We start from the raw sequence: 14091 nt of genomic DNA, 5'->3' as shown, positions 1-14091 counted from the left end.
GCTGACCCGGGGGTGGCACCTCCTGAAGGTCACCCCGGGCACGGCCGGCTCAAGGCGACAGCCAGGGCCGCCGTTCGACAGCGGGGTGGCGGCCTGGGGCGGCTTCTGGCCCCGAGAGGTGCGGGCGGGGCGCGGTGGTTTCCGGCGGCCCCGCGGAGCGCCGAGGCTTGCACAAGCCGGCCGGGGCTCGCCTCTTTCCCGGCTGCCGGGGCGGTCACACGGCTGGAGCCGTCGGCAGGCCGGGCGCTGCCGCACGGCCGACATGGAGCTGCGGGTGGCGCTCGGGCTGGCGCTGCTCTGCTCCGCGCTGGAGGCGGCGCCGGCCGGCCCGCAGCGGCCCCGCTCCGCCGTGGGTGAGTCGGCCGGGGGTCAGCGGCTGAGGGGCCCGGCCGGGGCTGCCCGTGGAGGGCGGGGGAGGCGGGTGAGGGGCGGCCCTGCGAGGGAGGCCCGGCCGGGGACCGCTGCCAGCCCGGCGGCGGGGAGGGGGGGCGGGCTGCGCGGTCCCCGCTTGCGGCTCCTTCGCCTCCCCCTGGCACTGCCCCCCGCACAGAACCTGCTGCCGTAGCATTCCCTGTCCCAACTGACTTCGGCCACACGTGACTGCTAAATCAGTCAACAGGGCTCTTTTGAGGTACGGGGGTTACACGGGGTTTATATTTAGTTGCCCGGGCAGGCCGGCGGGTGAAGTGAGGTGAGCCCTGCCCTGCCTGTGTCGCGGTGTCCCGAGGCACGCACTGCAAACACCGCGTTTGGGGGCTATGCTGGGCTGTGCTGTGCTGGGCTGGCCGCAAAAACACACGCTCTGCCTGGCCTGATCACTGCTCGGGGCGTGCGTGCAGGTGAGTGCTCCGGAATGGTTTCCCACAGAATTCTCATTCCGTGTTACTCACACTTGCCTCGGAACAAGCACGCAGCAGTGTCCCGGCGATTGTCTTGTCTCCTGTTGGTAGGCGTCACAATTTTAGAGATTTTGAAGATCACCTCTGGTCTTTGATTCCTGAAATAAAACTCCATGGGGTACAGTCGTGTGGTGCCTGCTCAGCCACAGAGTTAGCATGTGACCTTGGGAAAAATCAATTTATATCTGTTCCTATTTCACAACCACTGCCCCAGATACATGTGTGCCTTTACCAAGTGCTTTGAAACTGACGGAAAGAAATTAATCCTATTTTACTTGTAACTTGATGGCTGATAGTCTTAACACAGATTTCATTCATCTTATTCAGCATATTCCTATACTTCTCGGTTCCTTTATCCATACAGTGCTATGTCACAGTGGCTGAGAGCATGTCAGCCTGGAAAGTAGTGAGTAGGTAAAGGCTCTGCACTTTATAGAGCACTATACACTGCTCTGTAGTGAGAAGCCCAGTCTCTGCACACATGCTGTTTCTTGCCTTTCTTTCGAGACATCTTTCTTGTCATCTTTTACAGTAGCTTCTGGCCAGGGAAGGTCTGGAAAAATAATTTAAAAGCAGCCCCCTTTCTTTTCAAATGGAGTAGAGAAGTCCTTCTATTGCCTCCTCTACTATCCAGTTTCCAGATTGCTATTAATGAAAAGGAGCTGATTTTTCAGTTCCTTCCAATCTCCATTTCATTTTTGGTGAATAGCATAAAGCCATGCCTCTGCTTCTGTTTTCGGTTTTTCTAAGCAGTCTATGTGAAGGACTCAGGAAAAACTTGCCTACACTTATCAGACAGGCTAATCAACAATTTGTTAACTTTGAATAGGATAAGCAGTAGATAAACTGGAGTAAACTTGGCATTACCCGGTATATCCCGTTCAAATGCAAATAATGCATTTCCTGTAATCTTTGTTTTCTGAAAACAGGGCAGTTCTGGCATGTATCTGACCTGCATTTAGATCCGACTTACCACATTACCCCTGATCGCACCAAAGTTTGTTCTTCTTCCAAAGGAGTCAATGCCTCCAACCCAGGCCCTTTTGGAGACTTTTTGTGTGATTCTCCTTATCAACTTATTTTGTCAGCATTTGCATTCATGAACGATTCAAAAGAGCAGGTTTCATTCATGATTTGGACAGGGTAAGTGTTCAAGTCACTCTGCAGTTAAAGCTGGATAGCCAGATAGTGTGGCAACTCACAAGTTTGTATTTGCACCAACAGATTTGAGTTCAGTATCTCACTAATGCTAGTTGTCCCTTTAGTTGTCCAAATGGCTACTAAGTGCAAGACTGAGTGAGAATATTAGGCCTCAGGAACAGACTTTGATCTCTGTAATAACTGCTGGACTGTTCATTGTGATATTTAGCATATGGCTATATTAGTGTGAGTTAATAGAAATGGTGCAAGGAGGGTGGGAAGTAGAAAAAGAAAAATGAAAGGTCATGGCAGTAACTGAGTCATTGCAGGCCTCTTTTGAGGAAGAATATTTACCTTCCCTGTTCCAGTCTTCAGTATTATAAAGTGGGCTTAATAGTAGTCTCACGGAGATGTTACCTGTGAGGCTTTGTGTGCCATAGCAGTGGGACCAGACGAAGAAGTGTGAAAGGGAGTAGCTTTATAGTACTATGCTACCAAGGCATAGTACTGTGTCTTGTTACTTTCTAGGTATTCATAAAAGATAGCACTGATTTACCCTTGTATCATAGTAGAACTCTCAATTCTACCATCACACAATTTCTTAAGGCATACATCAATGGATAATTTATCAAAGAGATTAGTGTTTTTGAGTGTGAGAACTAGTTTGTTATATCACTTATTTTTAATGGGAAAGAGTGTTAAGAAATATATGAAGGCAAGTGATTAATCTATTTCACTTACCTTCTTGTACTTAATTTTCAACAGGATATTGTTAAAAGGGAAAAAAGGAACTAGCGATGATGTGCAGGTGATGAAAGATACATAACACAAACTGCATAGTAGCTCAAAATTTTGACTTTAGTGTCTAAGAAATCTTCATTATGATAAATATGAATCATAGGATAGACATTGTCTAAACAAGTCTACGTATTTGTGGTTTTTTAAACAAAAGCCTTTGCAAGAGAGCTTTTGATTCTGTGATTTTAATTAAAGTGTATAGTAATGTTACATGCTAGAATGTAGATGTGCTTGCAGACTTTTTTGCCTTCCTTGTGTTGCTAACAAACCTTTGTTGATCAAGCCTTTTCCTTTTTCAGAGATAGCCCTCCTCATGTTCCCATAAAAGAGCTCTCCACGAAGTTGGTCATTAGCATCATTGGTAATCTGAGTTCTACAATTCGTAATTTCTTTCCAGATCTTCAGGTTTTCCCAGCCTTAGGCAATCATGACTACTGGCCACAGGTAAAACAAGTTAGAAATTTGTTCATCATATTAAGTGTGTTCCTAACTCCTGGGAAAGCACGTCTGAAAAATAAGAGTTAATAATTTGTAACTGTTATTCTGGAAACAGAATTCTACACCTTTTCAGTTAGCATTTAATATTATGAATAGTTACACTCTAGAACAGAAGCTACATCACTCTCTCTGTGCTCTTACCTAAGGAAATGTTGATGCCAGGTAGAATCTGTACATGGCCTGATGTCACACAAATTTATCACTAATCATTCCTCATGGCTTAGAACTACCACGTGTCAACATAGTTAATACACACATACTTTTCCTTACTGTGTATGTCATGCATGTGTGTACAGTAACTTAAAGCTATCAGAAGTGACATCATTAATGGACCTGTGAGCCTGTGGGAAGTTTAAAACCTGCTCAAAGGCCTACTGGAAATCTGTCAGCTGGCATCACTAGATTTTTTTGTTGTTGTTTTTTAGCTAAAGTAATGGCAGAATTTTTGTCAAGTTCCCATAGTTTTTCCACTGCTATTAAAAATATGTCTACTTTTCTTTCCTCATTGGACATTCAGATATCACATTGATGATTCACTAGTTATGTTCAGCTGAGGATGGTGCTTTTTCACTTTGACTGCGCTGAATTTTGTTCTTGGCATACTCCAAAGTAAACAGTTGCTTCATTTGTCCTTTAAAGTGTGTTGTGGGTCGATCTGGCAGCACACTGGATCAGAAGCAAATGCTGTCATTGGATGTGAGGGGATCAGAAGGGATGTGAAGCGAGTCAGCTGAAGTATTTTGTTTGAAATTCCTCATGGGAATTCAGTAACACCCCTTCACACCCTCAAGGCTTGTATTCCAGGTTTCTGTGGTATTTATTAGGCCTGTCAGGGTGTAGGTTGGTGCAGCAGGTGACTGGGTAATAGCCCGTGTCATTGCTGGAGTTGGTGGTTTCCAAATAGGGGCGTAGCAGAGGTGCTGAGAGACAGGGCAAAGGAAATGTGAGAGACAAAGTAACCACTAGATGTATATCGGAAGTGTGAGTGCACAAACCAAACTGTGACTTCAGTCCTTGGTGCTCTTACTGTGGTGGTAAAGCTTTGGCTTTTCATATGCACTGACATGGGGACAGGTTGATTCACCAGAAATGACTGGGAAAGTATTTCGATAAGTAAGGCCTGAACTGAAGTGTTACAAAGTGTTCATGTTCACTTTGTTTCAGTTTTAAAAATGTCTTAGCAGAGAATTGTTATTCAGCAATCTCCTTTAATAGAGAAAAAAACCCTACAAAAGCCTTGTAAACAAAGAATGTAGGGACTTTTTCAACAAGTATGAATTTTGTTTGTGAAATTAAATCTAAAGAGAGGAAGAAAAGATGCTCAGGGGGGGCAGATGGGCAGCAAATAGAAAATTGACACAAGCTGGTGATTGGAATAACTGGTGGTTGTTGTTAGTTCTCCCTGCACAAAGCCACTCAGGAGCGTTTCTGTGATGCTTTGAAATGGCATGCTTCACTAATGTGCAGAGTTGGCATGATTTTCAGTTATTGTTTGAAAAAGACATGGGGTCAGACAGTCGCCACGATGGGTTCATTTCATCTTGTTCAATTTTTTAATGTCTGTTTTTTGTACTTTATGACATTTCTTTTTCCATATGGATATGCTTGGCAACTGTCCTGTAGACTGGGAGCAATATGGAGCAAGCCACACACTGTACGTTGGCTGTTCCAAAGCAAGTGTAAAATCTGTGCACTTACCATGAACCAAAGAGTTTAATTGCTCTTTTGTGTTCTGAGCTTAACAACTGAACAGTCCTGGGTGATTTTTCTTGCAGAACATGTTAAAAGTACTACTCAAATTGATCAAGCACTGGGATACCTTTCAGATCATATATTGTGATCTCAGTCTTTTTGCATAGTCTTACTTATTTCACACTCTTGGTCCTGCTTAAAACAAATCCCCAGACTGCTTCTAGCAGTTCAGAGAGCACTGACTTCCTGGGCCGAAGCACCTTCAGTCCATTACATGGCCTCTTATCTGGAATCAGGTTTTTTCTGTTAGTGACTGTTAGCTCTGGCTCGAAGGTGTGTCCTAACAACTCATGTCTGGGCACTGCAATCAACAAATATCTCAACAGACATCGTCTGATTGCTCTGCTCCTAGACAGACACTTACTGCCTAAACCTCGAATAACGTAGGTTTAGTTTCAAAGATCTTAGAAAGGTCAAATTTTATGTTTAAGAAAACATGCACTGCAATTTTTCAACCCCTGTTTTTCTCCTTCTAGCACCAAGACTCCAGATATTTTAAGAAAGGCAAGGACAGGCTGGTATCTTCCTGTCAGGGTTAGATCAGAGCATGGGTCTCATCAGCCTGTGGCTCAGACTGAAGAGTGCTACAGTCCTAATTAGAGCCAGTGGGAGAAACCATTGACAAAACTTTCTCTTGTACATTTTTAAATGCTTTCTTATGAGAAAAAAAGACATCATGAAAACATTTGTGAATTTCACCAGAATGTTTCTGAGGGCAGAAGTGCAGTTTTGGGGAGCTGCTATGAAGCCCAGGTTATTTGAAAGAGAAACTTATTTTTAGACTTTGATATATTTATTAATTTTGCAGAATGCATGGTTTTCCATTCTACTGTATTCTTAAGGCCTTGACATATTTCTGGCATTAGTTTAATAATGCATTAACACCACCTTGGAGTGAGTTCTAAGTTTAGGCATTTGTTCCTGATCTGCAATACTAGATATTCAGAAATTGGGTTTTTTTTCTTTCTTGAATAACTCCTGGTGATGACTGGATACACTTACATGTTATGTAAGAGGTCAGGCAGTATTTTTTAGTGTTTTTTTTTGCCTGCATGTCTGAATACTAAGGCAGGTTCTCCTCTCTCACAGGACCAACTTCCTGTAACTACCAGTGAAGTTTACAATGCTGTAGCAGATTTCTGGAAACCTTGGCTAAGTGATGAAGCAATCAGTACCTTCAGAAAAGGTAAAGTATGGCAGTAATACATTGTGAAGTTAGGGCTTAGAGAATTAATGTTTCTGTGGATCTGTGCTGTTTGTTTAGCTAAGTCTCATAGGATGAGTCAGAACAATGGATTATCTGCAATGCTTCTCCTGGAAGAAGTTACTGATCTTTTTGAATGGCAATGCCTATATTCAGAATACATTTATTACTTTCTGCTGCAATATTTATCACTTCTTGTGACATGTTTAGTGTTATTGATTTTGTACCAATGCATGTGAAGTATCTTTTTGCTTTGAAGACCTCATAACACTCTTTAGATGAGGGCATATGATGCACACGAAAACTTTACTTTGATGGGAAAAACTGTTAAAATGTTGTTCCTGTTTTAATGGTATACGTATTTCAGAGCATACTGAATAGGTGCATTTTTATTCAGGGCATGATAGCACATAGCTGTGCTGATTATGCTGTTAATGTTTGTATGCAACTTACTAAACTGGCAGAATAATTATATCCTAATTAGAATTTTTCCTTTTTGCAAAGGACTGAAAAGTTCAACCCAATTTCCAATCCACTCAAACATTAGGGATTTGGAAGTTTAATTTGTGTTTGTGTGTCCTGAATGAGAGCAAACTCTGGATAAGGGTGGAAGTAGAAACTTGGATAAGGATAATAAAACTCAAAGAGGCAGTTAAATTATATTGCTATCCTTCTGTTGCCATGGCTCCATTGAAGTCCATGAACAATGAAGTTATACCTATTGAAGAAGCTCAGCATGCCATGGAGAATTTTGGGAGCAAGGATTGAAAAATGTGATCCTTACTTTTCATCATATCATCAGTCTGAAGTTAAATGACTTTCAAAGTACAAGGCTACTAAACGCAAACAGTTCTTCCTGAAGGAGCCTGTATGTTTGCTGTATTTCAAGAAGTATAGACCTTTAACAGCTACTGTATCTGTCAAAGTGGAAGAACTATTACAGGGCACTTTTTCCATGTCAGTTGAATAATTTTATCTAAATACTGTCAAATAAACACAAAGATAATACAGGCAATAATTCATAAGTAATTCAGTGTCAACTTTTAGTAAAATTTGGCTGGAAACATTTTTAACATGTTCTATTGTGATAAGGTGACTGTGGCTTGATTAGGCATGATATTCTATTAGAAAGAGGAGGGTTGGGTATTTTGTCAGTGGTGTACTTTGATTGTAAAGTTGTGCTTTGAAGCCTTTAATTTGTCATGTGATGTTGGTCTTATTTTCACAGGTGGCTTTTACACGCAGCTATTTGAATCCAGTAATAGCCATCAGCCACTCAGGATAATCAGTCTGAACACAAATTTATATTACAGCCCTAACAAGGTAACTGTGAATATCACTGACCCAGCCAACCAGTTTGCCTGGCTGGAGGAAATACTTGAAACCTCTTCACAAAAGCAGGAAAAGGTAGGGATCGGGATCAGAAGCTATCATTATTTGTTTCAATTTTGAAAAAAAATAAAAAAGAAAGAAGAAGTAAAGATAATGAGAGTATAAACATGCTTCTAGAAGACTAAAAATGCTGCCAAAGTTACTTCAAAATCAAAATTTTATTTTTTAATCATTCCTCCTTTAATATGCCCATTTTACTGCAACAATTAAAACTAGTTGAATGAAGTTTCTCAAGTTATACAGTAAAATACCTTTTCTCTCCTAGCATGTAAAGGACTGCAGAAGTCAGTATCTGACCTTTTTTACACGTAGCCTTTAATTTTAAAACATGCTCTTGACCTAAGACAAAAGCTAGCATATTTTATTTGCATTGTAATATAATGTAAGGTATCAAAAATAGGAATTTGAAAAAAGTTTATCAGCATGAAACTTAGTCAAGCTGCAGTAATTGCTATGATTTAAGTGTTATAATACTTGTCTTTTAATACACAGGTTTTGAAGTGAAGGTTTAAATTGTTGGCTCCTGATGGATGGATTGATTGATTGGTGTGGGGATTGGATCATCATCTGAGCAACTGTGTTTAATTTGAAACATGGTTACATTTTGCTACAGTGTTGCAATTTTAGAATCTTATATTACAGTCAGGAGAGAGGAGAGATTTCCTTTCCTCGGGAAACCCTGCAGCCTGGTGTGTGCAGTTGGCACTAAGTCTCTAACTCAGACAGAGGGGTTTAACCAGTTATCCATGTTTCTGGTGACTCTCTGACTCCCTGGTGCAGACTCTGTAATACTCAAACATAATTTTTGTCTTGTGTCCCCTTGAGATGCCAAATTATAAGCCTTGTCCTAGTAACTTACTTTTTTCATGTGAAGTAATTGATAACATTTTCCTTAGGCCTAAAATCATGCATAGATTTAGTAGAACATTTTTTCTCCCCAGCAAGATACTAAATTGATATTATGAACTTAAGCAATTTTCCTGTTGGGATTTTATATTAAAAAAACTTGTCATGATTTACAGCTTTTAGAATGCCATTTTTAAAGGCAGCATTATTGTGAAACTGTGGTAACCACTTCTAGGATACAGCTAAGATTATAAGTTTCAAATGAAGGTGCTAATTGTGCTTTCTGTATTTAATTCCTTAGGTGTATATAATAGGTCATGTCCCAGTAGGATACTTGCCATATGCAAGGAATACTACAGCTATCAGGGAGTATTACAATGAGAGACTGGTAAAGATTTTTCGCAAATACAGTAGTGTTATTGCGGGCCAGTTTTTTGGACATACCCATAGAGATAGTATCATGGTCCTCCTGGATGAAGAAGGTAATGATGCTTGTTGACTTTTGAACTTTTTCTTCCTGATTAAAAGCAAATCAATACTTTCTTGCATGCTCTTTCTAGTCAGCCTGTGTTATAAATAATTGAAAAAAGGAAATTGGAAAATACTGTTATTTATCTGCAGGAGTTCAAGTGTCACACACTCCAATTTTATTTCCAAAGAGAACCTTGAAAGGGTGACTGTCTTTTTCTGTTGGTGTCAGCAGAACTCCCCAAGCTTCCTATTTTTTTTTTAATGAATCCTTATGCCTAGACAAGAATTTCTAGTCTTTCCTCTCTGCTCTCACAGTGACACGGGCAAATTATACCAGCCAGTTGCTATTGTGTAATGTGTCAAAGGGAATGTTCTCAGGCCAGCTAGACATGGTCTATGTTCTTGTATTTCCTGCATCATTACTGTGCCTCTCTGCTGAGTTCCCTGCTGTTTCAAAGTTAATTAAGATAAGGGTAAGCAGGAGGTAGGGGAAAGAAAGTCTCTGCCTGTTGCATCTCTTAGATCAGCTAATTTCCCTTCAAGAAAATCACCCACGTTGAAATTTTTGTTTATTGCTTTGAAATCCCTTAGTTCTAAGCATGCGCATGGCCATATGGAGCACTCTTAGCATCTCTAAAGAAGAAGTTTTTTATTCCCCATAGAACAGTAAGAGGTTCATTGCTTTGATTTATGTAAAGTACAAATGTTAAGTGGCTCTTCATCAATTTTTTGTAGGAACTCATATGAGCAATGTCCAAAATGCTGACTAGGTAATCCTATACCAAATTTTACCTTTTTACATGGTGTTAATCTCCAGTAAAAAAGAATCCAGCCCAGTGAAAGAAATGCCTTCATTATTTTTTTCTTTCAAATGATGCTCCATGCAGTCTTATACCTTTATTTTTTTACACTGTCCCATTTGTTCATGAAATCATCATCTCTACTGCAAATTTCACTGGGAACAGACTGATCTTAGTGTTTGTCATTAAAGTTTGCATGTGCAAGTAAGCGCTTCCTAATTATTTTAGTAATTTTGCATCTTTTGACAAAATTTAAATAGTATAGTAATCAAATACGCATTGTGCTTGTCTGTACAGTTTTAGACTATCTTCTATTCAGGACATTTTCCTCTTGACAAAATTCCAGAGAATTCAAGATAAATGCAATATTCTGACCAACACCAGTGTACTGACACAGAACTCATCTGTATTTTCTCCAGAAGAATCTACTGATTTCCAAACTTTCAAAACTTCTGCCTGTATCTGGAGGCTGACCTTGTGATTTCCAAACTTTCAAAACTTCTGCCTATATCTGGAGGCTGACCTTGTGATTTCCAAACTTTCAAAACTGCTGCCTATATCTGGAGGCTGACCTTGTGATTTCACTGCTGGGACGCTGTCAGAGATGGGAATAGTTAGGGCTTCCTTTTTGTTCTACAGAGAACTTCCCAATGTACTCACCTGCATGTTCTGTCCCAATAAAACTCACATCCTCATGTTTCAGTTGCTGTAAAGGTTGGTGTTCACACAGTAGGCGCTGGGCTATTAAGGGCCAGGTGATGAAACAGACCCTGGTGTTTCTAATAACATCCTAAATACATAAAGCAACATGTAAAATACTGTATGGAAACAGCAACTAAAGATTTTTAATATTTCTTTAGTAGAAATATACAAAATACAGAGACTTCGCATATAGGCAAGACCATTTTGCAATTTTGCACAGGCAGTTGAATTGGTTGGGAAGCCTCTAGTGTAAGCAGTGGTACACACTGGAGTGGGTACTGTGGTATTCCACACAGAGTTTAGTCTATCCGTTGGAAGTATGGCAGTTCACAGTGATGCAGATAAATTCTAATGTCTTTAAACCTATCACTCTTGTTTTTGCTGTGTTGGTACTCTACAAAAACATTTGTTTGAAAAAGAATTATTTGAAAGGAAACTATCTCCTCAATTTCCCTTTTTCTGTAGAAAAGCCAGTCAATTCCTTGTTTGTGGCACCTGCTGTAACCCCAGTGAAGAGTGTATTGCAAACAGAGTCCAATAACCCTGGTGTCAGATTGTATCAGTATGATCTTTTTGACTACAGCTTGCTGGTAAGTAAAGATTTTAAAGCATTGTTTAAGACAATATAGTGTCAGTAAAAATTACAGGAAGATATCAGCCTTTGTAGTATTATGGCTGCTGGTGATGGAATTTTGGTGCCTGCTCTTAGTTTTTCTTCCTGGGCAAGGCAAAGAAAATCTGAAAGATAACTTGGTTGGTCTTTCTGTGCCTGCAGAACTACCCAGTACTCTCTGGTCTGTATCAAATAGTCTTACAGTGTAGGATCAAAGACATAATTTTTCTGGCCAAAGTCGTAAAACTATTTGCAGGGAGCTCTGCAAGAGTGAAAGAAGTTCACCTAAATCCTGGGCATGCTTACATACTAATGTTGTTTGCTGGTGATAGCCTGAGTTTTGGAATACAGCCCATGAAATGTTTCTAAAGGGTGTAAAAGAGCTGATGAAGAAAGCACTTTTAACCATATGATGTCTTTTGCAATTACAAAACTCCCTATAAAGAGTTTTTACAGGAAACGTTAGATAAATTTAGAAGGAAAATAAAAAATAGAAGACTTCTACTTTGTAGTTTCATGCAATTTTTGGAGATAAAGTGAATCCTGTGTAATTATCTTGGCTGTGAATGGTTTAGACTTTCTGTAATTCATCCTGAATTACAAAGTCTTGACCCTGCTGAGTTCAGTGACAGTGCACCCTGCAGTTTGATTGGGACTGGGGTTTCTCTCTGGAGACCCATGCTAATTCAGGCTGCTTCTTTGTTGTGCAGATTTCACTCCTGCATCGGCATCCCTCCTTTTCCTTAACTTCTCCCTGAGCCGTTCTTCTTCTGTCCATTCTGCCCCTCAAGTAGTGCCCACAGAAGAGAAACTTCTGGCTCTCACCCTTTTGCCCCACTCCTAAGGCAGACATGAACGTTGTGGAGTTTGCAGAGGAAAGACCTCTAACACTGCCACTGCTGCCTTTGTGGCTCCTTTTTCTTCTCCTCCCCATCCCCCCGCCATTACCGCTCTGCAAGTACCAGCTTTGGGTGTAAGCCCAGCTCTTGGGGTGGGACGTGACCTTCTATTCACATGTGAATAATGAGGAGTGACAGCTTCCTAATCAATATATCACTCCAGAGACTTAATGAAGCAGGGAAGAAAGCAATACAGCAGTGCCTATGTTTTCTTTCATTCTTTTTTTCTTTTTTTTTTTTTTGTTTTAACTGTAGGATCTTTGGCAGTTTTACTTGGACCTCAGAGATGCCAATAAGAAAAATGAATCAAACTGGAAATTAGAATACATCCTGACTAAAACTTATGGCATTGAAGACTTGAAGCCAGAAAGCCTATATGAAATGGTCAAGCAGTTGTCTATGCCACACAGCACACTGTTTGAGCAGTATTACAGTAACTATATTGTGAGTTATAACAAAACTATTCTCTGTGAAGAGGGGTGCAAGACCTGCCAAATATGTGCAATCCAGTATTTAGATTCTTCCTCGTACACAGATTGCATCAATCAGGAGGCAATGTGGAGATGAAATCTCTGTGCAGTTAATGCAGATAGTGACTTTAGCCTGTGATTTAAAGAACCTGCTCGTTCTTTCGCTCAAGCACTGACACACTGACAGGGAGCCTGTGGGACTTCTCTGCATTTCAGGGGAGCAGTAAAACTCCCTAGATCTTTCTTCTTGCAAATATGTTTTCCTATATCATCTAAATAAAAGTTTATTTGCTTTGTAATAGTGGCCAGATACTTTGCTGTTGTCTCAAGTGTCCTGTACCTTCTCTAACAGGCATCCCAGTGTGTGGGAATAGAAGTTACTCACTCAAGCCTTTGTAAATCCAAGCCTTCTTTCTCAGGGTGTGTAAACATAGGCAACACCATTCCAGGCATGGGATTTTTATGGGGGCAGGTTTCAACCACTGGCTGTCAAAATTTGCAAACTGAAGTTGGCAAAACCTGCATTTGCTGAGACTTGAGTGCAGTTATCTTGTTGATTCAATGCCAGTATTATATATCTCTCTGTGCCAAGTTTTCCTTGTTAATCCCTCAAATCCACTTCTTAGGGGCATTTTCTAATGATGGCACAAAAGTGACTTAATGGAACACAAACCTCAATCCTGGAAATGCTTAATCTAATTTTTCAGAATATATTTGCCCAGCACAGAGGGCTTTTTTCTTACAACAGAACAATGTACATTGATACAGCTGTCAAGGAGTGTCCTGGTATGAGATTTTGCAGCAGACTATATATCAGGATTAAATTGATCAACATCAGTAATTGGACTCAGCATATGCATTCTCTGTATGGCACAGGTAAACATTTACTTGTGCTGTTTCTTAGGTTTCTTTTTTTTCAAAGAGCAATCTAGTACTTAATGTGAAGAGTATCACATGTTCAAATTTACAATTGCAGAGATTGCTTCTTCCTCTTCTTATGGCTAAATATGTGCATAAGATGATGCTATTAAGATGGCCCTTTATTTGGTGTGTGTATAACCAAGAAGGACCTTTACCCATTTTTCTGCCACATGAAGAGCTATACGTTTGGAAATTTTGTTCAATAAAATACAATACAGACCCTGCTTTATATTATCCTTGAGTAAGGGGAGCTGTAGAAGTGGCTATGAAACAAATCCAATTGATAGGTTTTTTTATAATGAGATTAAAGCCTTTACTGCAGCTATTGAGGAACTTCCTTGGTTTGTTTCTACTCAAGCTTAAAATATGCAGCAGAAAATTTTCAGATACAGTTTTGGAGTCTGTAGCATGCTCAGCTGTAGATGTGGATACCTCAGATTTCTCATGCATCAATCATGCACATTGGAGATGGTTGGTTTGTTAAATTTGCATTCAGAAACAAATCCTCCAGTGCACAGCGGGCAGTCCTGTATTTTAAATTCAGTGCTTGGAGAAGATATGGTGAACATAACTCTTTAGAGCTATCTACTCTGCCTGGCCTCAAATGGATCTGGATATGTAAGTAATCTAAATTAACATAGGGACTGTACAGACTGTGAGTGTACAGACTGTGAGGAAGTGCCATA

At 40.4% G+C, this 14091-nt stretch overlaps 1 protein-coding gene across 2 annotated transcripts; it reads left to right on the top strand.

Moving 5' to 3' along the window:
• Positions 1-9: 9 nt before the first annotated feature.
• On the top strand, positions 10-12861 carry SMPDL3A (sphingomyelin phosphodiesterase acid like 3A). 2 transcript variants are annotated; one of them, XM_030945288.1, is made up of 8 exons: positions 10-353; positions 1829-2042; positions 3137-3281; positions 6177-6273; positions 7520-7698; positions 8831-9011; positions 10968-11092; positions 12270-12861. In XM_030945288.1, the coding sequence occupies exons 1-8, from the start codon at positions 263-265 to the stop codon at positions 12579-12581; spliced, it is 1344 nt and encodes a 447-aa protein (XP_030801148.1). In that variant the 5' UTR covers positions 10-262; the 3' UTR covers positions 12582-12861. The 2 variants fall into 2 exon arrangements, with proteins under 2 accessions (XP_030801148.1, XP_030801149.1); XM_030945289.1 differs by lacking the exon at positions 10-353 and adding an exon at positions 502-631.
• Positions 12862-14091: the final 1230 nt, after the last annotated feature.

The sequence above is a fragment of the Camarhynchus parvulus genome, chromosome 3, assembly GCF_901933205.1.
Source record: "Camarhynchus parvulus chromosome 3, STF_HiC, whole genome shotgun sequence".
In the NCBI taxonomy this organism is placed as follows: Eukaryota; Metazoa; Chordata; class Aves; order Passeriformes; family Thraupidae; genus Camarhynchus; species Camarhynchus parvulus.
This window is presented reverse-complemented; position numbering and strand designations above follow the sequence as displayed.